The sequence below is a fragment of the Lynx canadensis genome, chromosome C1 (genome assembly GCF_007474595.2).
Source record: "Lynx canadensis isolate LIC74 chromosome C1, mLynCan4.pri.v2, whole genome shotgun sequence".
Classification (NCBI taxonomy): Eukaryota; Metazoa; Chordata; class Mammalia; order Carnivora; family Felidae; genus Lynx; species Lynx canadensis.
In genome coordinates this window covers 34,910,135-34,934,662 of record NC_044310.1, presented here as the reverse complement: position 1 = coordinate 34,934,662, position 24,528 = coordinate 34,910,135, and the positions used below count along the sequence as shown (strand labels likewise).

At 47.8% G+C, this 24,528-nt stretch overlaps 2 protein-coding genes and 4 non-coding genes across 6 annotated transcripts; 1 reads left to right on the top strand and 5 right to left on the bottom strand.

Annotated features, from left to right (window-relative positions):
- The first annotated feature begins 8,827 nt into the window (after nucleotides 1-8,827).
- On the top strand, nucleotides 8,828-12,181 carry BEST4 (bestrophin 4). The gene is made up of 9 exons (XM_030326734.1): nucleotides 8,828-8,979; nucleotides 9,065-9,159; nucleotides 9,742-9,975; nucleotides 10,152-10,306; nucleotides 10,751-10,828; nucleotides 11,119-11,316; nucleotides 11,420-11,500; nucleotides 11,605-11,759; nucleotides 11,908-12,181. The coding sequence occupies exons 1-9, from the start codon at nucleotides 8,828-8,830 to the stop codon at nucleotides 12,179-12,181; spliced, it is 1,422 nt and encodes a 473-aa protein (XP_030182594.1).
- A 5,279-nt stretch (nucleotides 12,182-17,460) lies between these two features.
- On the bottom strand, nucleotides 17,461-20,212 carry RPS8 (ribosomal protein S8). Its single transcript, XM_030326161.2, has 6 exons — nucleotides 20,137-20,212; nucleotides 19,633-19,739; nucleotides 19,057-19,156; nucleotides 18,484-18,659; nucleotides 18,120-18,249; nucleotides 17,461-17,612 (listed from the first exon to the last, which is right to left on the bottom strand). Exons 1-6 carry the CDS (start codon nucleotides 20,138-20,140, stop codon nucleotides 17,503-17,505), a joined length of 627 nt encoding a protein of 208 aa, XP_030182021.1. The 5' UTR covers nucleotides 20,141-20,212; the 3' UTR covers nucleotides 17,461-17,502.
- LOC115522634 lies at nucleotides 17,758-17,828 on the bottom strand. Its single transcript, XR_003971520.1, has one exon. It is a non-coding gene; the product is annotated as a small nucleolar RNA SNORD38 (small nucleolar RNA).
- Nucleotides 18,354-18,423, bottom strand: LOC115522635. The gene has a single exon (XR_003971521.1). It is a non-coding gene; the product is annotated as a small nucleolar RNA SNORD38 (small nucleolar RNA).
- LOC115522638 lies at nucleotides 19,240-19,343 on the bottom strand. The gene has a single exon (XR_003971523.1). It is a non-coding gene; the product is annotated as a small nucleolar RNA SNORD46 (small nucleolar RNA).
- LOC115522627 lies at nucleotides 19,826-19,905 on the bottom strand. The gene has a single exon (XR_003971513.1). It is a non-coding gene; the product is annotated as a small nucleolar RNA SNORD55/SNORD39 (small nucleolar RNA).
- Nucleotides 20,213-24,528: the final 4,316 nt, after the last annotated feature.

The following is a 24,528-nucleotide window of genomic DNA, read 5'->3' as shown; positions in this document are numbered from 1 at the left end:
ACGCCAAGTTTTGTGGTCAAACAGAGACCAGCATTCAAGGTTTTTATTATGTGCCAGGCCGCATCTTCTACAACCCTCTTCCACATTCTTTTTTTTTTTTTTTTTTTTTTTTTAATGTTTAGTTTTGAGAAAGAGAGGGCGCCCGCGCACAAGCTGGGAGGGGCAGAGAGAGAGGGGGACAGAGGATACAATGCGGGCTCTGCGCTGACAGTAGAGAGCCCAATGTGGGGCTGGAACTCATGAACTGTGAGATCATGACCTGAGCCGAAGTCCCACGCTAACCGACTGAGCCAACCAGGCTACCCTCTCTTACACATTCTTGAGGAACAGGTCTCCAGTTCTGGTAGGGTCCCCTATTACCCTTCCCTGAAAACTCCCACTGCCTGGAGTCAGCAGCCAGAGGCCAGAAAGTGAAGAATGAGAATTGGATTTTCTCAAATCTAGCTATGGACAATTGGGCAGGTGGTTCTGGAGCCAACTGGACTGCTGGACCCCTAGTTCATGCCTGCCCTTTCCAGGGCCAGAGACAGAGAGAGGTGGGGTCTTAACCCCTCTCGAGTGTTTGTTCCAGTTTCACAGGCTTCCCCTGGCCTTTCCCTGTCATTTCTCTGCCCTCACTCTGTACTATTCAGTCAATTATTAAGCCATTCAATCCTCAAAGATTTATTGAGAGCAACTGCTAAGTGCCAAGCACTGGATGAATAAGACTGGTCAAGGTTGCAGCCCTCATTTAGTTTACATTCTGCTTGATGGAAACAGACAATTGGCAAGTATGCCAACAAGGTAATCGCAGGCTTTGAAAAGTTATGAAGGAGGTAAACAGAAAAGTAATCAAAGAGCTTGCTTTAGAAAGAGTAGCCAGGAAACTCAATAAATACTTATTGAGTACCCAGTTCCTGTCAGTTTTATCTCCCCAAAGATAAAAATCTCTGAAAAGTACCCACTTCCCATGTTCCCCTCACAGCCTAATCTGAGTTGCAGTCTCTGGTTCGGATTATTGCCACAGCATCTTGCTGGTCTCCTTACCCTTGGTGTCATCTCCATTTTATCCTCCTTCCATGTCACCAGCCCACCCAATCCTTCATCAGGCCCACAAAGTCCTACTTCTCTACCCTTGCCCTTCATGGCCACTGATGGAAGAAACCAAACATCCTGAAATGTGGAGAATTTCTAGTTACTCTCAGGGGGAGTGAGGGGTGAGGGGTGGGCCTTAAGTACCATACTCAGGAGTTTGACTTTTATCCTACAAGTTGACAATTTTCCAGTGGGGAGATGGTAGCAGTGGGCCAGAAAGGACAGATCTGTGGGGAAAATGGAGCTGAAGCATGTGTAGTTTGAAAAGGCATATTTGATTTTGCAATTTTATATTTCGAAAATGAAGTAAAATGTCTTTGTATTAGTTTGGTAGGGTTGCCATAAAAAAATACTACACACTAGGTGGCTTAACCAATAGAAATTTATTTTCTCATAATTCTGGAGGCTGGAGGTCCAAGTTCAAGGTATTGACAGGTTGATTCTGTTAAAAAGAAAACCACAGACCTCAAATGGTGTCACTTGAGCCAGGCAAAGTCGCTAAGCCAGAGCTTAGTACCTAACCTAATTGCAGTTTCAATCTCCCCCAGAAATATAAATTTTAACCTGTCAGGAATTTTCTGATAGGTGCCAATAAATCTTGCATAGGACCCTCTCCATCTCCCAAAGAAAGATGAGGTGATCTGCATGATAAGACCCCCTGCTCTTCCTCCTAAGAGAAAGTGACCTTGCAAGAAACAATTCTTTATTTTCTTTTGCTTCTTTCTTGCCCCACACTGCTTCCTATAACAACTTTCCATGTTGTACAACTCCTCAGAGACCCCTCAACTTCCTAGATGGGATGCTGCCTGATTCATGTTTTGTTTAATAAAGCCAATTAGATCTTCAAATTTACTTAGTTGAATTTTAAAATTTTTATTATTTAAAAAAATTTTTATTTTGAGAGAGAGCAAGAGCACACGGTGGGGGTTGGGGGGGGGGGGCAGAGAGAGAGGTAGAGAGAATCCCAAGCAGACTCTGTGCTGTTAGTGCAGAGCCCAATGTAGGGCTTGATCCCAGGAATTGTGAAATCATAACCTGAGCTGAAATAAGAGTTGTTCACTTAACCGACTGAGCCACGTAGGTGCCCCAGTTGAATTTTGTTTAACAATTTCTTCTGAGGACTCTCTCTTAGTTTGTAGGTGATAGTCTTCTCCCTCTGACTTAATAGTCTTTCTTCTTTTTCTTCTTCCTTTTTTTTTTAGTGGGTTCCATGCCAAGTTGGAGTTTGAACTTACAACCCTGAAATCAAGAGTCACATGCTCTACTGACTGAACCAGCCAGGTACCCCAGTCTTTTTTTTTTTTTTTAACTTAAGTATAATTGACATACATGTTATATTAGTTTCAGGTATACAACATATGGATTTGCCAATTCTACACATTACTCAGTGCTCACCACCATAACTGTAGTCACCATGTGTCACCATACAACATTTTTGTAATATTGACTATTTCCCTATGCTATACTTTTCATTTCTGTGTTACTTACATATTTAATAACTGAAAATGTATACCTCTTAATCCCCTTTATCGACATGATCTTCTTTTCTGTGTGTCCTAATCTCTTCTTCTCATAAAAACACCTAATCTCTTCTTCTTCTCAAATCAGATTAGGGCCCACCTAATAGCCTCCTTTTAATTTAACTTCTTCTTGAAAGGTTCAGTCTCCAAATACAGTCACATTCTAAGGTACTGGGGTTAGGACTTTGTATAGGAGTCAAAATTTTACCTCCATCCATCTTAGTCTTCAGATTAAACTCTCCAACAAAAACATTAACAAAAGAAAAACAAACAGAAGTTTATTAACATGTATAACTTATGCATGCAGGGGAGAATGGGAGATACTGAGGGAAAAATGAGTAAGTCTCTCATGTTGTTTAGAATTAAGGCTTACATACCATCTTTTTTCTTTAATGTTTTTATTTTTTATTTTTTTTATTTTTGAGAGAGACAGAGCATGAGCAGGGGAGGGACAGAGAGAGAGGGAGACACAGAATCCAAAGCAGGCTCCAGGCTCTGAGCTGTCAGCACACAGCCTGACACAGGGCTCGGACTAAGAAACGGTGAGATCACGACCTGAGCTGAAGTCAGATGCTTAAGCAACTGAGCTACCCAGGTGCCCCTTAAATACCATCTTAATAGGGAAAAGGGAAGGGAAATATAGACCTCTTGGGGAAGAGTAAATGATTTCTGGAAAAACTGAATGGGTCCTTAGAAGAATGGTTGGGAGATATCATTTGTGACAAAGTTTGTCTGGATATGGTATACACTTCTAGTCTCCTCTCCTGTGATATAAGAAGAAACTCCCAGGAAGGGGATTCATTCCCATTGAGTCCTTTTAGAGATCCATCTTTAGGCAGATAAGGGGAGTTCAGAGAAAGCTTCTCCCTGCACTTGCTCTTTTGCATGTAGCTACAGTTCAAAATAGTCAATATGCCTAAGTGGCGTATTGGGTGCCACATTCTGTTACTCTTCACCGTCTTCTCCCCCTCAGAGGTTATCAAGGTTTTTGAGCCCTCCTCCAGAGGCCAGCACACAAGGAGGAGATCCTGCTGGATGTTGTAACTGAAAGGCCTGGAAGTTTCCTCTGCCTCCTCCCTCAGTGCAATATATGCTACCATGAATAAATCTTATGCACCTACCATGCACTAGGAACTGGGCTAAGAATTTATGTTACTGACTGCTCACAGTAGCCTTATGATATGCATGTGATTATTACCCCCATTTCCCAGATGAAGAAACTGAGACTCAAGGGGTTAAGCTGCTTACTCAAGGTCATATACAGCTACCAAGGGGTAGAACTAAGATCTGAATCCAAGATGTCTGACTTCACTATTCACCATTGCCTGACTTTTCTGGGGATCATTGGTTCTCTGTCCTTGTACCTGTCCTCCTTCTACACTGCTCCATGTCTCCATGTCCCTCTTATTAGTGCTCTTTCTCCTTCCCCCAAGACTCTCACAATCTCTGCCCAAGCTGAGGTTTTTCTGAATTCTCTGGGTCCTCATCCCCCAGAGGATTCTGTCAGGCTCCTCTGCCCCTAGTTGAGCACATGTCCCACACTCCTTGCTCCCTTGGCAGCTCAGAGTCAGAATCTCTTCACAGTGTCAGGTCACAGAGATCAAGGGAGTCTTTCAAGAATGAGAGCTGCCAAGTAAGGTTAGAACTGGGAGGGGGCTGTTGGAATAAGCAGTAAGATCACAGGTGTCTTTGGTGGGTGCAAAGGTAGAAGTGCTAAAGCCAAACCAGACAGATGCTAATAGCTACAGTAGTGTTTCATACTTACCATGTGCTATTCTGAGCACTTTCTAAATATTAATTCATTTGATATTCACAACTCTATGAGAAAGGTATTATCATCCCTATTTCCCCATGGGGAAATTAAACACAGAAAGGTAAAACAGCTTGCTCAAGGTCACAAAGGTAGTTCACAGTGGAGTTCAGATTTGAAAATCTGGGCAGTCTGGCTCCAAACTCCATGCTGTAAACTGTCAAGCCATATATCCAACTCTGGGCTGTGAAGAGGGGAGAGGGTCATTGGTGGGTAGGACCAGAAGAGGGTGAGAGGCAAGAACTAGAGGAATGATAAAGACAGGTGGAGTAAATGATTTACAGGTGGAATGGTTCCCTCTCCTGGACCATAAACCAAAGGGATTTGTCAGCAGCTGGGAAGGGAGATAAGGTGACTCAGGAGGGAGGGGCTGGGTGGGGATTGGGAACTGCCCCTTCCTGGAGCAAGTCTTCTAGTCCTGTACCTTTATCCATGGCTCTGTGGGAAATTTCACAGCCCAGTGATCCAGAGTGTTGGTAACAGTCAGGAAGGTGAGGGCCACAGAAGTGAATGAGGGCAATGATTGAAATGCAGCTGCCTGGGATGCCCTAAAGGAGTACTGACAGAAGCTCCCAGGACCTCAGAGCCTGAGTTCCTTCAGTCCCAGGGCCTGGGTGCCTAGATAGCAGCCCAGAATGCTCTAGGAAAGCCACAGATCAGAGCTTGGGAAGGGATGCATGGCCATGATGGCTGAGTCCCCAGAGCTGGTATCTCACCCTCCCTGGGAAAGATCCTTGGTATTCCAGACCTCTGGGACACACACACACACACACACACACACACACACACACACACAGCCTGAGTCCAGTTCTTTCCTCATATCTCATATCTCACCTGGCTCACCTGGGCCCTGGAAAGAGAACATAACTCTTCTGGCCATGAGTAGGTTTCCAAACCTTGTTCATCCAGGAAGGTTGTTACAGAAAAAGGAGAAGGAAGGCCAGATGTCTTTCAGGTTAAAAATGAAAAAAAAAAAAAAAAAAAAAAAAAGATAAAGAAAAGAAAAGCCTGCTTGGGCTCAAGGACTCCCCAGCTCTATCGAGATGAATCAAATACAATCCTGTCCTTGGGTGCCTGGGTGCCTCAGTCAGTTAAGTGTCTGACTCTCGATTTTGGCTCAGGTCACGATATCACTGATTATGAGATTGAGCCCCGGGTTGGGCTCTGAGCTGACAGCGCAGAGCCTGCTTGGGATTCTCTCTCTCCCTCTCTCTCTGCCCCTCTCCCTGCTTGCACTCTCTCTCTCTCTCAAAATATATAAACTAAAAAAAAAAAAAAAAAAAAAAAGGTACAATCTTGTCCTCAAGGGCCACACAGGCTGGAAGGAGATGACCCCTGCGGACAGGTCACACAGCCCAGTGTGATTTGCTGCTGACAGAGGAAACCTAGAGTGCGTTGGGGAGTGATCTGGGGAAGATCATGGACAGCTTCCCTGAGGATGCTCTGAGCTGGACCTTGCAGAAGCAGTGAAAAGGAGCTAGACCAGAGGCTGATGATGGGAGCAGAGATGGGGTCATCTCAAAAGGCCTTGTATATCCAGTTTAAAAGCCAGGACCTGGCACTGTTTGGCTTGGGGACAGGCTGGCAGGGCTTCAGGTGAAACGTCTCTGCCTCTTCATCTCTGAAGGATTGCCTGGTTCTGGGACACAACAGAGGACTAATAGGTAGAAACCAAAGAGAACAGATTTGGCTTTTCATGGTAATAGCAGCCCAGGCTCAATGCCTGCAGTGCTCCAGGCTCTGGATATTGTTTTTTTGAATAATCCCAATTGCCCTATGTGGAAGGTGTTATTGATCTTGTTTTATAGAGGAGGAAACAGAAGTTCAGAGAGATTAGGTAACTCTTACAAGGCTACAGAGAACTAGAATTCAAACCCAGGTTTGTCTGACTCCTAAGCTTGTGCTCCTAATCACCTCTCCATGTTCCTCTCTTTCAGAAATGCTTGTAAGAATCAGCTCACAATGTGGGGGAAGGAGCTTCTCAATACAGGTCAGAGTGGGACCACCACTCCTGGGTTTTCGTGGATGACCTCACCACTGGGTGGGTAATCAAATATTATTTCCTTTGTTTAACAGATGAAGAAATTGAGGCCTAGAAGTACAAATGGCCACTCAGGGGGCGCCTGGGTGGCTCAGTCGGTTAAGCGTCCGACTTCGGCTCAGGTCATGATCTCGCGGTCTGTGAGTTCGAGCCCCGCGTCGGGCTCTGTGCTGACAGCCCAGAGCCTGGAGCCTGTTTCAGATTCTGTGTCTCCCTCTCTCTGACCCTCCCCCGTTCATGCTCTCTCTCTGTCTCAAAAATAGATAAATGTTAAAAAAAAAACAAAACAAAACAAAAACAAATGGCCACTCAGGATGCTAGGCACCCTTAGGAGTCAAGATGCTGGACACAGGGCTGAGGGAGGTCTGCATCGCTAGGCGTGAGTCCCAGGCCTGTGGCCTTGTCAACTCTATGGGATAGGGATGGGGGATGGTTAAGCCAAGTCTCAGAGCCTGGACTAGAAGCCTGGCAGTGTGGCCAGTGCACAGGACTATGGTCCTAGGGCTCAAGCCCTTGTTTAGGCCCAAGTAGGCCACTTCCAGCCTTTGAGGTTGTGAAACTGAATACAGGAAAACCATGTAAAATAGAGTCTGGGGGCACCTGAGTGGCTCAGCCAGTTAAGCATCTCTCTCTCTCTCTCTCTCTCTCTCTCTTTTTAATGTTTATTTTGAGAGAGTGTAAGCGGGGCGGTGGCGGGGGGGCAGAGAGAGGGGGACAGAGGATCTGAAATGGACTCTGCACTGACAGCAGTGAGCCTGATGACCTGAGCCAAAGTTGGAAGCTCAACCGACTGAGCCACCCAGGTGCCCCAAGCATCTGACTCTTGATTTCGCTTCAGGTCATGCTCTCACAGTCATGAGATCGAGCCCCAAGCTGGGCTCCGTACTGAGCATAGAGCCTGCTTAAGATTCTCTCTCCCCTTCTTCCCCTGCCCCTCCCCCTTCAAAAATAAAATAAGATAAAAAAAAATAAAATAGTCTGTAGGCCAGAAGGAGGGTAGTTCTCACACCCTACCAATTTGTCCTCAATTGCAGACCCCAAAAGGAAGAAGCATACCTTGCATTTTCCAACAACACAGAACCTACCTTACTACCCCTGCAAGAGGGAGAAAGACTTTTTCTTTGAATAGCAACAGCCCAGCCAATGAGAAGATGCCACAACTCAGCCAGTGAGAAAAAAATCACCAGCCTCCAGTGGACTTTTGTTCAAAGTAGCCCCTCTCAACATCCTCCTTTTTCTCTATGAAATAGCATTCCTTTCCTTTGTTTTCTAGACTTGCCTATGGTTTGCTATAGCTTGCATGCCCTGAATTGCAATTCCTCTATTTTTTAAATAAACCCATTTTGCTGGTAAAATAACTGGATGTTTTATTTTCAAGCTCAACAAAGTCCACCAACTCAGGCTTTGAATCCTGCCTCCAATGCATCCCAGCTATATGACCTTGGGCAAGACATTTACCTCTTGGAGCCTCATCTATAAATGGGGATGAGTCCTGCCTCATGGGGTTGTGATGAGGACTCCACGAGAGGATGATATAGTAGTGCCTTTGGCACAGTGCCTGTCAGTCAGTGCTCTGTGATCAGCAGCTGTTGTAACAATTGATCATCATGCATCTGTCTTCTCACCTGGAGCCTGGGACAGCAATCCCTGTCATCCTGGTTTCAAGGACATGGTGTTATTTGTGGGTGCTGTGGGGTCAGTGCAGATGGCATTTCTGCCACCCAAAGGCCAGCCCAGCCCTGCAGGAGTAGGGGGACAAATCTAGTTCCCAGGACCAGGAGAAGCTGGGTGACAGCCTCAATCCATCAATGATAACCACAGTCCAGTTAAGCTTTATGGGCCTGGCAGATATTTAAGTGTGTTTCATGTGGGGGCTAGCCCAGTTCTCCTTCCTCAACACATGCTGCTGCTCAGAGCAGGTAGGCAGGTGTGGAGTGGGGGGTGACAGTACCTTGGGCCTCGGGAGACCAGCTATCAACAAGACCCCAAGGGATAGTTGTGGGTCTAGGCTAGAGTTGGATCTCCTGTCCTTAGCAGTTTATGATCTGGTTACTTTTAGCCCTGCAAATGGAAGAGGATCCCAGGGAAGCCTCTTGCAGGAGAGGTTATAGATCTCAGCTCCCCTAGGCCCATGCCATCCTGGCTTGACCCACGTACACTGAGTTCTGGAGGGGATGGGGATGTGCTCTGTCTGCTCTGCAGCTTCCTCCCCCATGACTACTGACACAGGGTGAAGGCTGGATGTATGTGACCAGAATTGAAGGGAGGTTGCCCGGGGAACTAAGCTTGGTGATAAGAAGGAAAGCTAAGGAGAAGGTTTGCTGGGAAAGAGGGACACTCTGGGGGCAGCTCTTGTGACCTCCTGCTCAGGCCCCCAGCACCATGACGGTTTCATACACCCTCAAAGTGGCGGAGGCTCGCTTCGGAGGCTTCTCTGGCTTGCTTCTCCGTTGGAGGGGAAGCATCTACAAGCTCCTCTACAAAGAGTTCCTCCTCTTCATCGCCCTGTATGCTCTGCTCAGCATCACTTACCGGTGAGGGTGAGGTCTCAGGGCTGGCCTGTGGGGGACAGGGCTGCCCACTTCCCTCTAACCCAGGCTTACAACTGACCTTACCCAGGTTGCTGCTGACCCAGGAGCAGAGGCATGTATATGCTCAGGTGGCCCGATACTGTAATCGTTCGGCAGATCTCATCCCCTTATCCTTTGTACTGGGTAAGGCTCCCTCTAGTTCTCCCTGGTATCCTTCTTACCATCTTCCCTGACCTTTGGGTTGAGTTGATAGCGCTGAGAGTCAGAATTACCCCAACAGCACAGCCTAGAGGTTAACCAGAGCAGGCTCAGCAGACATGGGAGTTGTATCCTGGGTCCAGGATTTCCAGAGGGCTAGACCCTGCCTATCACTTGCTGGACCCTCACTCCACAAACAAGGGACAAAACACCTGCTGGCTTCAAACCCCCGCTCTGGGGGGAGGGGAGCTGCAGAGAGGTGACATCCCCTTCCCACCTTCATGGGAAGAGGGGCTCAGAGTTAACTACTACTAGTGGCCTTGAGCCACCACTTCTCTACCAGAGGTTTGGACTCCTCCATCCTCCGGGCCTGGCTTAGCAAGGAAGAGGCTTTAGGAAGAGGCACTTCCCCTGACATCAAGGCAGGACACTGGAGCCAGATGTGTCCTTCCCCCTGCTTCAGTTCAACCTAGCCTGAACCAGGCGCTCCAGCTGGGGGGCAGGGCACGCTAACTGCCAGATGCTCCCTCTTCCCTTCCTGTCCCCACTTGTGGGGCGGCTGACCAGGTTTCTACGTGACCCTGGTGGTGAACCGCTGGTGGGCCCAGTATACAAGCATCCCGCTGCCAGACCAGCTGATGTGCGTCATCTCGGCCAGCGTGCACGGCGTAGACCAGCATGGCCGCCTGCTGCGCCGTACCCTCATCCGCTATGCCAACCTGGCGTCTGTGCTGGTGCTGCGCTCAGTCAGCACCCGCGTGCTCAAGCGTTTCCCCACTATGGAGCACGTGGTGGATGCAGGTGCGGACAGGGGCCCCTGGGGCTCGGCCGGGCCGATGCAGGTGCCACGCTGGGGAGCCCTGGCACAGCCCACCAGAGCCCGAAGGTGGGCCTCCTAGGAGGAGAGGTCTGACCCCCAAGGGGCAAGTCCTAGGCACAGGGGCTGAGTCTGCGCCCCACTCACTTTATCCCCTCAGGTTTCATGTCCCAGGAAGAGAGGAAAAAGTTTGAGAGCCTGAAATCCGACTTCAACAAGTACTGGATCCCATGTGTCTGGTTTACTAACCTGGCGGCCCAGGCCCGGAGGGATGGGAGAATCCGTGATGACATTGCTCTCTGCCTGCTCCTGGAAGTGAGTCTGCTCAGACCAGGCCCATTTATCCTCCTCCTCCTAGCTTTGCAAACCAGAACAATAATTTTAGTAATGAGCACTTAGATGGTGCCAACTTTGTACTGCACACTGTTGGAAGCACTGTACGTACATTAACTCATTAGCCATCACAACAACCCTTGAGACATTATCGGCATCCCTCTTTCACAGGTGAGAAAACTGAGGCAGAGCGGAAAAGAAACTTGCCGAAATCACACAGATAGTTAGTGGAGCTGGGACTCATACATTCTGGGGCCATGCTTGGAACTACATTGCTAAACTGCTTCCCATCACAAGCACTCCCACATTGGTAACACCTCCAACAGCCAACTGGGCCTCTAGGCCTGGTTTGTGTTGGGCTCCCAGTTCTTTCCCCATTCTTCCTTCCTCACCTCCACTGACTTCCTCTTCTTGCTCTTCCACCAGGAGCTGAACAAGTACCGGGCCAAGTGCAGCATGCTATTCCACTATGACTGGATCAGCATACCTCTCGTCTACACCCAAGTAACTGCCTCTCACCTCCCCAGTCCCAGTGCCTACTGCATGTCCTGTGCTGTGTGTGACACTGAGAACTAGAGATGGCACCTGCCCTGGGGCAGTTCAGTCCAGTGAGACACCGAACAACTAAGGGCTCATCCTCAAAGCATCCCCGGACCCCCACTAATAGGACCCCATCCCCTCTGATGCTGCCACACCTTGCTACACATTTAGTTCCTTGTCAGAGTCCCTCACTGGCCCTCAGGGGCGGGGAGGGCATTTTTCCCTGTCTTACTCGGCCCGGCTTCCTTCTCCAGGTGGTGACCATAGCCGTATACTCCTACTTTGCCCTCTCCCTGGTCGGCCGCCAGTTTGTGGAGCCAGAGGCAGGGCCTGCCAAACCTCGGGAGCCATTAGAGCCAGGCCAGGAGCCAGCGTCTACTCTGGGGGACCTGGACATGTATGTGCCTCTCACCACTCTGCTGCAGTTCTTCTTCTATGCTGGCTGGCTCAAGGTGGGCACATAGCAGCTTGTTCTGTAGACATGTGGGTCCACCTCAACTTTGGGGATGGAGAATGGGGCTCTGAGCCCTGAAAACACTGTCTTACAACCTGCAGGTGGCTGAACAGATTATCAACCCCTTTGGGGAGGATGATGATGACTTTGAGACTAACCAGCTCATAGACCGCAACTTACAGGTGCGCCCTGTCCCGGGGCAACTCCCTGTGCTCCCCTCCTTGCCAGCTCTCCGCCTAAGTGTGGAGAGGACAGGAGGATCCTTATGACTTGCTGCCTGCCTCAGGTGTCCCTGCTCTCCGTAGACGACATGTACCAGAACCTGCCTCCCGCCGAGAAGGACCTGTACTGGGACGAAGACTCAGCGCAGCCGCCTTACACGGTGGCCACGGCAGCAGAGGCTCTGCGGCCTTCCTTCCTGGGCTCCACCTTCAACCTTCGGTGAGTGACCCAAGCTGGTGGAGGCAGGGGTTGACCTGGCACTCTGGGGCGCCAATGGATCGGTCCTTCCTGTTCCCCGCCTTCTCGGGAGAGTCAGTGCCAGGGCGGCTCGGCGCCAAGATCGCTCAGACCTCCCTCCCGTCCACAGCGTGAGCGACGACCCCGAGCAGAACGTGCAGGTGGACACGTCCCCAGTGTCCGCTAGGCCGCTCCCGGCCGCGCAGACCCCGTTGCTCGGCCACTTGTTTGCCGCAGGAGCACCCTCGCCCGCGATCAGCCTCCGGACCTTTGGCCGCGTACGCGGAGCTCCCCGGACCCCTCATCTACTGCGCTTGCGAGCGGAGGAGGGCGGCGACCCCGAGGCCGCGGACCGCATTGAGGAGGCGTCGGTGGGGTCAGGGGACGAGGCCGGGGAGCCCTGAGAAAAGGCTGCCAGGGCCGGGCCCTCTTGCCTGCCTCCCCCAAGCCTGCCTCTGCTCGCTTTCCGCCCCCCGCTGCCCTCCAGACGGCGCTGGTCCTGCCCTCGGACGCCATAAGAACACTTGCTGTGTGCCCTGAGCCAGAGCGTTTAGGGACGGATCTTGAAAGAGAAAGATGGCGGGGCCAGTGTCAGGGCTGGGAATGCGTCCACTTTGGCGGGAGAAGGTAGGATGGCTTGCTTGGGGACGGTGTAGCTAGAAGGATACACGTGCGAGGCCTAGAGGACAAGAACCCAGGTGCACGGTTAATTTCCCGGGGAGCTGGGCCTGTTCTCAAACTTGGAGCATCAGCGTCACTGACGGGCCTGTTCGGAACAGTTATGGGTGCCCCTTCCAGCATTTCTGATTCATTAGATCTGGGACGGAACCCAAGAAGTTGCATTTCTAGTAAATTCCCAGGTGCTGTTGCTGCTGCTGGTCCAAACATTACAATTTGTGTGAGACATAAAAAGATATTGAGGGTATACCTTATCTTGATAATCTTACTCTGAAGAGGGATCAAAGTGTGTGTGCTGGGGGACTTTTGCTTTTCCTATAATATTCTTTGTTTTTGTTTACAATGAGAATATAATCATTACTTGTGCAGTTATGGTTGCTTAAAACTAAATTGGCCTGCTGTGCAGTGGGATAGTGAGATAAAGATGATATGGAAGGGCTTGGGAATCTGTACTGGAGGCTGATTGAACTCATATGTGAAGGCAGTCTTTTTTTTTTTTTTTTTAAATTTTTTTTAACGTTTATTTATTTTTTGAGACAGAGAGAGACAAAGCATGAACGGGGGAGGGTCAGAGAGAGAGGGAGACACAGAATCCGAAACAGGCTCCAGGCTCCGAGCTGTCGGCACAGAGCCCGACACGGGGCTCAAACCCACAGACCGCGAGATCATGACCTGAGCCAAAGTCGGCTCCTTAACCGACTGAGCCACCCAGGCGCCCCTGAAGGCAGTCTTACGCCACCCAGCCTAGACCTTGGGCATTTGAACTTCTGAGTACCACATCCTTCTCTGTACCCACCAACCAACAGAAGAGACGATGTAAGGGGTGAAGCTGGGGTTCCATCTCTGTGGTGGGCCTACAGTGCTGGGGGGAAACCAGACTCAGACAACACTAGATGGAGTTGCCTGAACTGAGCTCCTCTAAGATTCCTGGCCTATAAATTCAGCCTCCATTAAAGAACTTGGTGAATGCTAAAACTGAATCTTAAGATCAAAGAATTACAGAGGACAGAAGTCAAAGGAGGGCAGACACAAGAGTATAGAGGTTGAGTGCATGCTCTGGCATTGTAGACTGACTAGATAATGCTGGTTTTGCTACTTTCGTACTGCTGGGTGACCATAGGTTACTGGATACCTAAGCATAGGTCTCCAAATGTATGGAAACAATAGCACCCCCAGGACAGCCATTCACCCGTAAGGTATTTAAGTTTTTTTCACAGGGTTAATAGGAAGTAGCCTTGCTCAGAGCAAGAATGGTCATCTGAAGGCTGTGGACATGAATACTGCCTGGATCCAAGACTTTTTAAAAAATATTCTATTCATAAATTATAAGTAGAAGGGGAAGTATAGTTTTTTGGAACTCAAATTAGGAAATAAAGGCAAAGTGTTTAGTGTGGCTTTGCTGACCCATACCAATTCCTGACTCATACCTCTCAGTCAACAATAGCTAAAATTAAGGTGTTGCATGAAGATAATCACTGGATGGAAAGGTGGGGCACAGGCCTCCCCAGAGCAACGGTAAGGTTTCAGAAGGTTGGGTTGATCTGTGTCCTGAAGTTTTTGTACTCAAAAGTGGTGGCTGTCATCTTTCCCTATTGTCTCTTCACAGAAGTCTGCAATTTTGCCAAGCTAATGAACCAGTTGGGTGTTCACTTCTTTAACTTTTAAAAGTTACATACTTACACTTTCCATCAACTTCAACTTCGATAAAATCTTGTTTTTTAAAAAATTAATTTAGGGGCGCCTGGGTGGCGCAGTCGGTTGAGCGTCCGACTTCAGCCAGGTCACGATCTCGCGGTCCGTGAGTTCGAGCCCCGCGTCAGGCTCTGGGCTGATGGCTCGGAGCCTGGAGTCTGTTTCCGATTCTGTGTCTCCCTCTCTCTCTGCCCCTCCCCTGTTCATGCTCTGTCTCTCTCTGTCCCAAAAATAAATAAACGTTGAAAAAAAAAATAAAAAATAAATAAAATAAAAAAAAATAAAAAAATTAATTTAGGGGCACCTGAGTGGCTCAGTCGGTTGAGTCCGACTTCGGCTCAGGTCATGATCTCACGGTTCATGAGTTTGAGCCCTACACCGGGCTCTGGGCTGACAGCTCAGAGCCTGGAGCCTGCTTCGGATTCTGGGTCTCCCTGTCTGCCCCTCCGCTGCTTGCACTAGGGTCTCTCGCATGGTCTCAAAAATAAACATTAAAAAAATTTTTAATAAAAAATTAATTTAGCACACTGGAGTGCTTGCTATGTTGCCCTGTACTTCCAGGTACTGGAGACAGAGCAGGCTACAAACATACTGGTTCCCCGGAATTATATTCTAGTAGGACAAGACAAAATGAGCAAAATTTATGCCCAACTAAGGGATAAGGAGAAAAAGGAGGAAAAGATACAGCATTGAAGGGACTAACTTAAAAAACAGTGATCAGGGGCGCCTGGGTGGCTCAATCAGTTGAGCGGCCAACTTCGGCTCAGGTCATGATCTCGTGGTCCGTGAGTTCGAGCCCTGCGTCGGGCTCTGTGCTGACAGCTTGGAGCCTGGAGCCTGCTTCGGATTCTGTGTCTCCCTCTCTCTGACCCTCCCCCGTTCATGCTGTCTCAAAAATAAACATTAAAAAAAAAAAAAATGTGATCAGAGGGCAAAAACGAGGGTCTAAGTAAGACCTGGAGAGTAAGCCATGTGGGTATTTGAAAGAAATTGTTTCCAACAAAAGAATAGCAAATGAACATACATTATTTACTCAGTAAGGCCAGGATCATAGGCACTATAGAAAAAGGGAGCAGGTCATGTAGAGTTCCATAGTGTTTGGTTAGGCTTTTGAGATGGTAAGTTGTCCTGTCAAAAACCTGATATATTTTTTTAAGTTTGAGAGGGGGTGCCTGGGTGGCTCAGTTGGTTCAGCATCCTACTTAATTTTGGCTCTGGTCAAGATCTCAAGATTCGTTGAGTTTGAGCCCTATGTCGTCAGGCTCCGAGCTAACAGCACAGAGCCTGCTTGGATGCTCTCTCCCTTCCTCTCTGCTCCTCTACTGCTCACATAGTCTTTCTCAAAAGAAATAAAAAGTTCAGACTGCATGCGCGAGGGATGAGCAGAATGAGAATCCTATGCTAGCTCTGCGCAGAGCCCTACATATGTCTTGATCTCATGAACTGACTGAACCACCCAGGTGGCCCCCAAAAACTGATTTTTTTTTAAAGCTTATTTTGAGAGACAGAGAGAGCATGAGTGGGGGAGGGGCAGAGAGAATCCCAAGCAGGGTCTGCACTGCCAGCAAGACCCCAGTGCAGGACTTGAACCCATGAAGCTCCAAGATCATGACCTGAGCTGAAACCAAGAGTCGGGACCCTTAACTGACTGAACCACCCAGATGCCCCAAAAACCTGATCTTAAAACTGATCAACAGGGGCGCCTGGGTGGCTCAGTCCGTTGAGCATCCAACTTCGGCTCAGGTCACGATTTCATGGCTCAGGAGTTCGAGCCCCGCATCGGGCTCTGCACTGATAGGATAGCTCAGAGCCTGGAGCCTGCTTCAGATTCTGTGTCTCCCTCTCTCTGTCCCTCCCCTGCTCGCACTCTCTCTCTCTCTCTCAAAAGTAAATAAACCTTAAAAAATTAAAAAAAAAACAACAACAAAAAAAAACCAAACTTATCAACATTGCTAGGATTGTGTTGGGGACAATAGAAGCATTGAGTGCTACTTATAAAAAAGTGACTGGAAGGTGGATGGTTTTAAAGGTTGAAGCAATTGGGGCGCCTGGGTGGCGTAGTTGGTTAAGCGTCCGACTTCAGCCAGGTCACGATCTCGCGGTCCGGGAGTTCGAGCCCCGTGTCAGGCTCTGGGCTGATGGCTCAGAGCCTGGAGCCTGTTTCCGATTCTGTGTCTCCCTCTCTCTCTGCCCCTCCCCCGTTCATGCTGTCTCTCTCTGTCCCAAAAATATTAAATAAACGTTGAAAAAATAAATAAATAATAAATAAATAAAAATAAAGGTTGAAGCAATTAAGACCTGGGATTATTAGATGTTAGCATATAAGGGTCAGAATGACCCAAGATTTTGATTTAAGCAGCTGTATAAAGACAACTGTTTGCTATAATCAAATAGCTGAGAAACTATTTGAAAAGGAAAAGCTGAAGAATGTTATCCATTTTTAACATGTTCACCTTTGAGAGTCCAATTATGATATACAAATGCAGGTGTTAAGTAGGTTTGGGTTAAAGTTAGAAAAATGCATCATATGGGGCACCTGGGTGGCTTGAGCCAGTTGAGTGCCCAACTCTTGATATAGGCTCAGGTGATCTTGGTGGTCACGAGATGGAGCCCTGAGTCAGGTCCGCACTGAGCATGGAGCCTGCCTAGATTCTCTCTGCCCCTCCTCTGCTCTCAAAATAAACATTAAAAAAAAAATGCATCATAAACCACATTCAATACCTACAACAGACAATGTACAGCCAAGCTGGAGACAAAGAATTGAACTTTGCAGATTTAGCAATGCAGAAACCACTGGTTATCTTGCACACTTTAGTAAGAGGGGAAGGGGGATTAGGTTTCAAAAGAAAATTAACTTCAGAAAGACATTAAAAAACTGAAAGATACAGATACGTAAGTGTGCTCAACTTCCTCAACAATGTACAAAAGAAATTTGGAATACAATTTCCAGGTTTATAGGCTATTCACAAACCCAGGCTGAAAACTTCCAAGCTAAAACCTTAAGACCAAGGTGCACATAGGGAAAGGGTACAGGACCTCTAAAAGAGCCAAATTTACAGAGGCAGCATGGTTTCAGGTACCAGTCATGGTCAACACAGTAATATTGGGGGCCCAGTGCTGAGATACCTCCCTTATACTGTTTCTGCTTGGCCTGCATGCCACATCCCTGTTCCCACTAAACGCTAGCCTTTGGGGGGTGAGAAATGCTCCCCGTTACCGACATAGCCCACACCTAAGGTTGGCCTTCAGGCAGAGTGAGCTGGGGCACTCTACGGTTTCCCAAGCAATCAGATATTCACACATGAATACAGGGCAGAATAAACACCTTTTATTACATGACCGAAGATAGGAAGATTTATTTGCCTTTCCGGGCTTTGATTTTCCTCAGATAGAACTCTAGCTCCTTGCCCTCCAGTACATAGCCATCTGCTCGGCCACACTGGCCTGGTCTTGAAGCGATGCATGCTGCAAGAGAGTATGCATTCATTAGCAAAATGACAATGTGGCCCTATCCAAACCTAGGTATTGCCTTAGAAGTCCATGTTGGTTTAGGTATCCTGGGGGGGTGGGGGGGTGGTGGTGGTGGTGAGGGCAAGCTTGAAGCCCACTGTCTCCTCAGATAAGACTTCATCGTCACTTAAAAGTCAGTAGCAGAACTGGACAAAGTTTTCATCACTGAGACAGCCCCCTCAGCCCACACATGCATGGACTTCTCAAAATACTTCTGGGAGTTAGAGGCAGAGGGCAAACTTAGGCCTATGGACTCCTGCCCACTATTTCCCATTTGAGCTTCATACTAAATGGGATGACCACACGTTCTGAGTTTTGCTTGTATTCTGTTATCATTTAACTCTCCTGGTGAAGCCTCTACCACAAGGCTGGCCAGTAAAAAGAACAAAAGAGGCAAGAATAAAATGCAGAGGATATACAGTTATCCGGACACCCCCTCCCCCGAGGCAACAGCTATCTCACCAAGAAGTTTGCCCTGCTGGAACTGCTCCTCCAGAAGACTGCTTATTTTGGCATTCTTTTTCCTCTCATCATATTTCTTCTGAATTTTCTTTGATCGTTTTTTGTTTAAAATCTCTTCCTCCTCGGGAGTCTAAATAAAGGAGACAGATGACTTAGCTGGAGCTCCCCAAGCACTGGCTCAGGGAAGGAATGTCCTCACAGCTTTGGGCCCAGTACATCCCAATCCCTGCTGCCTTCCTCAGCACTAAAAGCTTTCATCTCTTTCCCTTCAGCAGCAGAACTGGACGCAGTTTTCATCATAAGAAGGCTGCAATGAGGCTGGCCTCCCCCGCCCAACAGGGAAGTTGGCACCCCAAAAACGCACCAGCTTGGCCCCCTTCTTGCGGCCCAGGGGCAGTGCATAGTGGGACTCGTACCACTGCCGGTACGGTGTGCTGTCAATGAGCACGATACAGTTCTTCACCAAGGTCTTGGTGCGGACCAGTTCGTTGTTGGATGCATTGTAGACAACATCAATAATCCTTGTTTTGCGCGTACAACCTGCTCACAGGAGAAATTCAGAATCAAGTCCTGTAAACAATTGGCTTTGTTGTTCCCTGCACATCCTACCCCATAGTGCCTAAGGAAAAGGGAACTCTAAGCCGTTACCCAGCCACAGGGTGTCAGCTCATCTTCCACAAAGCCACCTTTCCAGAGATGGCTGGCAACCACACATAAATAAGGTCTAGATTCAGCCCCAATCCCTGAGGCTATAGGACTTAAGAGACAAAACAGGATAGAGGGAATTCTCCAGCTACCACAACCTTCAGATCTTTCAAACAAAGAGAAACTTCAGTATCTTGATGGAGGCCAAGGACTTCCTGTTAAAAAGTACCTACTGAAGCTTAGGAAATTTTAGGGATTGAGTTCCCACCCAATCCTAGAGGGCCTCACTCACACTCAGAGCCCCAGGAGAAGTTCCCCACGTCCAGCCTCAAGGCACGGTACTTCTTATTGCCTCCCCGAACCCGGACTGTGTGTATACGGCGGGGGCCAATCTGGAAAACACAAGGAGACAGGAACTAGGTTATCCAAGAGAGCAAGACAACAAAGGGAAGGATACCCAGGCTGGACGGAGGCAACACAGTCAGTGTAACTATGACAAGTCCTAGCATTGGCAAGTGGCACACAGGTGACCAAGACGGCCACAACCACGCCTAAGGATACTTTTTCATCACTCTAGTTACCTCCAAGAGGAAAAACCTAACTCCAAACACTGAAAACTAAGTCTCTATTCAACAAAAATACTAGGTTTCTGACTATCATTTGAGGAGCCCATCCCCTCCAAGTGCCCTTTAAGTCCTAGTACACAGCATCTGTCTCCATGCAATCTCTTTAGTCTCAACCAACAGGTAAAGGTGAGGAGGCCGCCCAGTCCCCTAGACAGATCACAGAGCCCTGCAAAGATTCAACCACCACAAGCAGAGGCCAGACCACGCCGGAGACTAGGGGGACGCGAACGCCCCGCACGCACCTTAGTGTTGGCAGCGGGGCGTCCCAGCTCATACTTCCGCTTCTTGTGGTAGGGCTTTCTCTTGCCCCCGGTCTTGCGGCGCTTGTGCCAGTTGTCCCGAGAGATGCCTACATGCCGGAGCGGGGACGGAAGCTTTAGCCATTGGGCCTCGGGCCGGCACCTCGCAAGCCCCAAACCCCCGCGCCGGACGGGCCGCACGCTCAGCTCTCCAAGGTTGGTTCCCCCACTGCGCACTCGGGAGTTTACAGCATTATCAAGGTGTCATCATCCACATGCGGCCCAGCCCGGGCTCCTTCCCATGGCAGCCATGTTGGTATGCCTGCAACCCCAAGCTCCTACAGCCCCTGGAGGGGGCCTCGGCGGCCAGAACCCGAGCACCACCCTCCTCGTGGCTGCTCCGTGCTAGGGGTCGGGGCGCCCGCACTCCTGACTTGACTGCGAGGCAGGATGGCGCCGGATCGAGCTCGTCCCCCTTCCCGGGCCCCGAAGCAGAGCGACACTCACCCATCACTCTCGGCGCTGGCTGAGAAAGGGAAAACGCAAAGCCTCACGGTCCGGTTTGTAAAACGCAGTCCCGCCCCTTTAACGTGGTTTCTGCGCGCCGCTGTGAGGATCCCGGAGTCTGAGTGCGACGTCACTGACGTTTCTGCGACAGTACCGCGGACCTCCCGCTGCGAGAGGGGCCTCTGCGCTCCTAACTCGTGGACAGCGCTGGACCCGCGTTTGCAGCCGCTCGCTAGAGGTTGAGGACTTTAGGGTACATCCGAGGTGGAGTCACCTGGCTTTACGCTTTGAAAAGACTCGTTTTAGAAGCTGGGCGCAGCTGCGATGGGAAAAGGTGGAAGGCAGCAGGGAGGGAAACGAGTGGTGGACTTAGGTTTGATTCTGAAGGGTTTGGTGATACATTGGACTTGGGGGGAGGGGGTTAGGGAAAGGGGTGTGTGTCGAGGATTACTAATTCCTCACTTGATGAGTTGGATGAAAATCGGTGCCTTTTACTGAGATGGGGTAAACTAAGGTAGGAGCGGTTCTGGTCATGTTCATTTTGAGATCTTGGTGACCTCTAAGTGGGAATGACGGGCAGCTGGATGTTCATGTCTTGGTCATCCTTATGGAAGAAATTTGGACAGAAGATGTTACTTTGGGAATCATTACTATGCAAATGTAATTAAAGTTTCCAGAATGAATGGCATCTAGGGAGAGAGCATAAAGCACACTTTTCTTGTAAAATGTACTAAATAAATACTTTAGGCTTGTGAGATACAGAGTCTGTGTCACAACTACTCGACTTCGCTAGTGTGGTGTGAGAGTAATCCTAGACAATAGTAAACAAATGTGTGTGGCAGTGTTCCAAAACTTACGATACTGAGATTCATCTCTCATGAACCATTACGCTTTTGATTTTTTACAAACATTTAAAAACGTAACAACAACTCTTGGCGCACGGGCTCAATCAGCATACTGTGATGTGCCAACCCTTAGCATAAAGAAATACAGGAAAATGTTCTAGGTCCAAGGCTTGAGGAATATGAACATTTAAGGCCAGGTAAAGAAAAACTGGCAGAGGAGACAAGGAGCAGTTAGACTGACAGGAAGAAAGCTAGCATAGTATATCATGGTCTAATGCTACTGTAAAGGGTAGTGAAGGTCTAAAAAGGGATTCTTGGATTTAGTAACTTGAAAACCTTTTTTTTTTAAATTTTTAATGTTTTATTTTTGAGAGAGAGAAAGAGCAAGCGAGCAAGCAGGTGAAGGGCAGAGAGAAAGGGAGAAACAGAATGCAAAGCAGGTTCCAGGCTCTGAGCTGTCAATACAGAGCCCGATGTGGGGCTTGAACTCACAAACCTTGAGATCATGACCTGAGCCGAAGTTGGACACTTAACTGACTGAGCCACCCAGGCATCCCTCCCCACAGCAATGAAATTTTTAAAAAATAATAAGAGAGGAGACTGGCTGGTGGCTGGAGGGGAAACGGATCAAAGGACAGTATTTAAAGGAGTAAATTGCCTAAAGGAGTCCTTTACACTCTGCTCCCAATCCTATCACAGCCCTTTGAAGGGATTCTCTCATTGTCTCTGCTCAAAATCTCACCTCCATGTACAAACACACGTGGGAGGACTTTTCTGAGCCTGCTGCTTTCTAAAGTAACAATGCTTGGGGTGCCTGGCTGGTTCAGTCAGTAGAGCATGTGACTCTTGATCTCTGGGTTATGAGTTCAAGCCCCATGTTGGGGGTAGAGCTTACTTTAAAAAAAACAACAATCAAGGGGTGCCTCGGTGGCTCAGTCAGGTAAAGGTCCTACTTTTTTTTTTTTTTAAATATTTATTTATTTATTTTGAGAGAGAGCAAGGCTGAATGTGGGAGGGGCAGAGAGAGAGAGAGAAAGAATCCCAAGCAGGCTCTGCACTGCCAGCACAGGGCCCAACTTGGGGCCTCTCAGGTCATGAACCCTGAGATCATGACTGGAGCCAAAACCAAGAGTCTGATGCTTAACTGGCTGAGCCACCCATGTGCCCCAAGCACCCTACTTTTGATTTCTGCTCAGGTCGTGATCTCACAATTTGTGAAGTTGCCCCATATTGGGCTATGTGCTGATGGCACTGGGCCTGCTTGGGATTCTGTCTCTCGTTCTCTCTGCCCCTCCCCTGCTTGTGCGTGCTCTCTCTCTCTCAAAATAAATAAATAAACTTAAAAAGTAAATAAAATAAATGGGAAAAAAACATGGTCACTTCAAAACACACAAAAAAAGCATTTGACAAAATCTAATGCCTTTCATGATAAAAATACTTAAACTAGAAACAGAATTGAACTTCCACGTGAGAAAGACTATCTATAAAAACCCATAGGTAGAATCAAACTTAATGATCAGGAACAAGACAAGGACATTAACTCTCACCACCTTTTTTTTTTTTTTTTTTTTTTTAATTTCTGGGAGGAGGGCGCAAGTGAGCGAGGAGCAGAGAGAGAGGGAGGGAGAATTCCAGGAGGGGCAGGGAGAGAAATTATTATTACACTATATGTTACCTAACTTAGATTTAAATTAAAATAAAAAATAAAAAAAGGCGGCACTTGGGTGGCTCAGTTGGTTAAGCATCCGACTTCAGCTCAGGTCATGATCTCATGGTTCATGGGTTCGAGCCCCGCATGGGCTCTCTGCTGACAGCTCAGAGCCTGGAGCCTGCTTCAGATTCTGTGTCTCCCTCTCTCTCTGCCCCTCCCCTGTTCACACTGTCTCTCAAAAATAAATAAATGTAAAAAAATTTTTTTTTAATGTGTTAAAAGTGACAGTGCAAAAATGAAGAGAGAAAGTTATAGAGGACTTGATGAATCTTATTTCATGATTTAATTTTTCCAAGTAATCTGTACACCATACATGGGACTTGAACTCAGGACCCTGCGATCAAGAGTCACATACTCTACCAACTGAGCCAGTCAGGCACCCCAACATGGATCTTAAATGCTAAGACCTCATATTGTATGATTCCATTTATATGAAATGTCCAGAATAGCAAGTCCATAGAGAAAGTAGATTAGTGGTTGCCAGGGGCTGGGGGAAGAGGAGATTGGGGGATGACTGCTAATGCGTATTGGGTTTCTTTTTGGGTGAAAATGTTCTTGAATTGGGGCACCTGGGTGGTTCAGTTGGTTAAGCGTCCAACTTTGGCTCAGGTCATGATCTCACGTTTCTGAGTTTGAGCCCTGCATCGGGCTCTTTGCTGTCAGCGTGGAGCCTGCTTCAGATCCTGTCTCCCTCGCTGTCTGTCCCTCCCCCACTTGTGCACATGCTGCGTGCTCTCTCAAAAAGAAACATTAAAAAAAAAAAAAAAGAAATAATGTTCTGGAATCAGTGGTGATGGTTGCCTGATTAAATCAATATACCAAAACCACTGAATTCATAGTATGTGAATTTTAAAAGGGTGACTTTTATAGTATGTGGATTGTATCTCAATAAAGCTGTTATTTAAAAAAAAAAAGCCCTGGTATATTCAAGAAATAAAGGTCAGTGTAGTTGGAGCGGTAGGAGATGCAGTGTATTCATTCATTTAAAAATATGAATTGTGTGCTTACCATATGTTCCAGACGTTATGGATACAGTATTAAATAAAACAAAAATCTTTGTCCTTATGCGCTTAGCTAGCTAGCACTTATTTTTTTATTTTTTAATTTACATCCAAGTTAGCATATAGTACAAAAATGATTTCAGGAGTAGATTCCAGTGATTCATCCCCTACATTTAACACCCAGTGCTCAGCCCAGCAGGTGTCTTCCTTAATGCCTCTTACCCTTTTAGCCCATCCCCCCTCCCACAGCCCCTCCAGCAACCCTATGTTTGTTCTCTATATTTAAGAGTCTCTTATGTTTTGACCCCTCCCTGTTTTTATATTATTTTTGCCTCCCTTCCCTTATGTTCATCTGTTCCGTGTCTTAAAGTCCTCATATGAGTGAAGTGATATGATATTTGTCTTTCTCTAATTTCGCTTAGCATAATACCCTCTAGTTCCTTCCACATAGTTGCAAATGGCAAGATTTCATTCTTTTTGATTGCCGAGTAATACTCCATTGCGTATATATATACCACGTCTTCTTTATCCATTCATCCGTCAGTGGGCATTTGGGCTCTTTCCATACTTTGGCTATGGTCGATAAGCTAGCTACAACTTATATAGCACTTATTAAATGTTAGACATTGTCCTTACTACCGTGTGTATATTAACACCTCTATACCAGTATTATCCTCATTTCACAAATAGCACAAAGAGGTTAAACAACCCACTTAAGGTGGCCTCAGGAGCCAGGCTTTTAACCTCCTAAGTGTTCTGCCCAAACTGCATTCCAACTGGACCAATAGAGGAAGGAGCTGACCAGGCCACAGCAGGACATTCAGAATTTATCTTT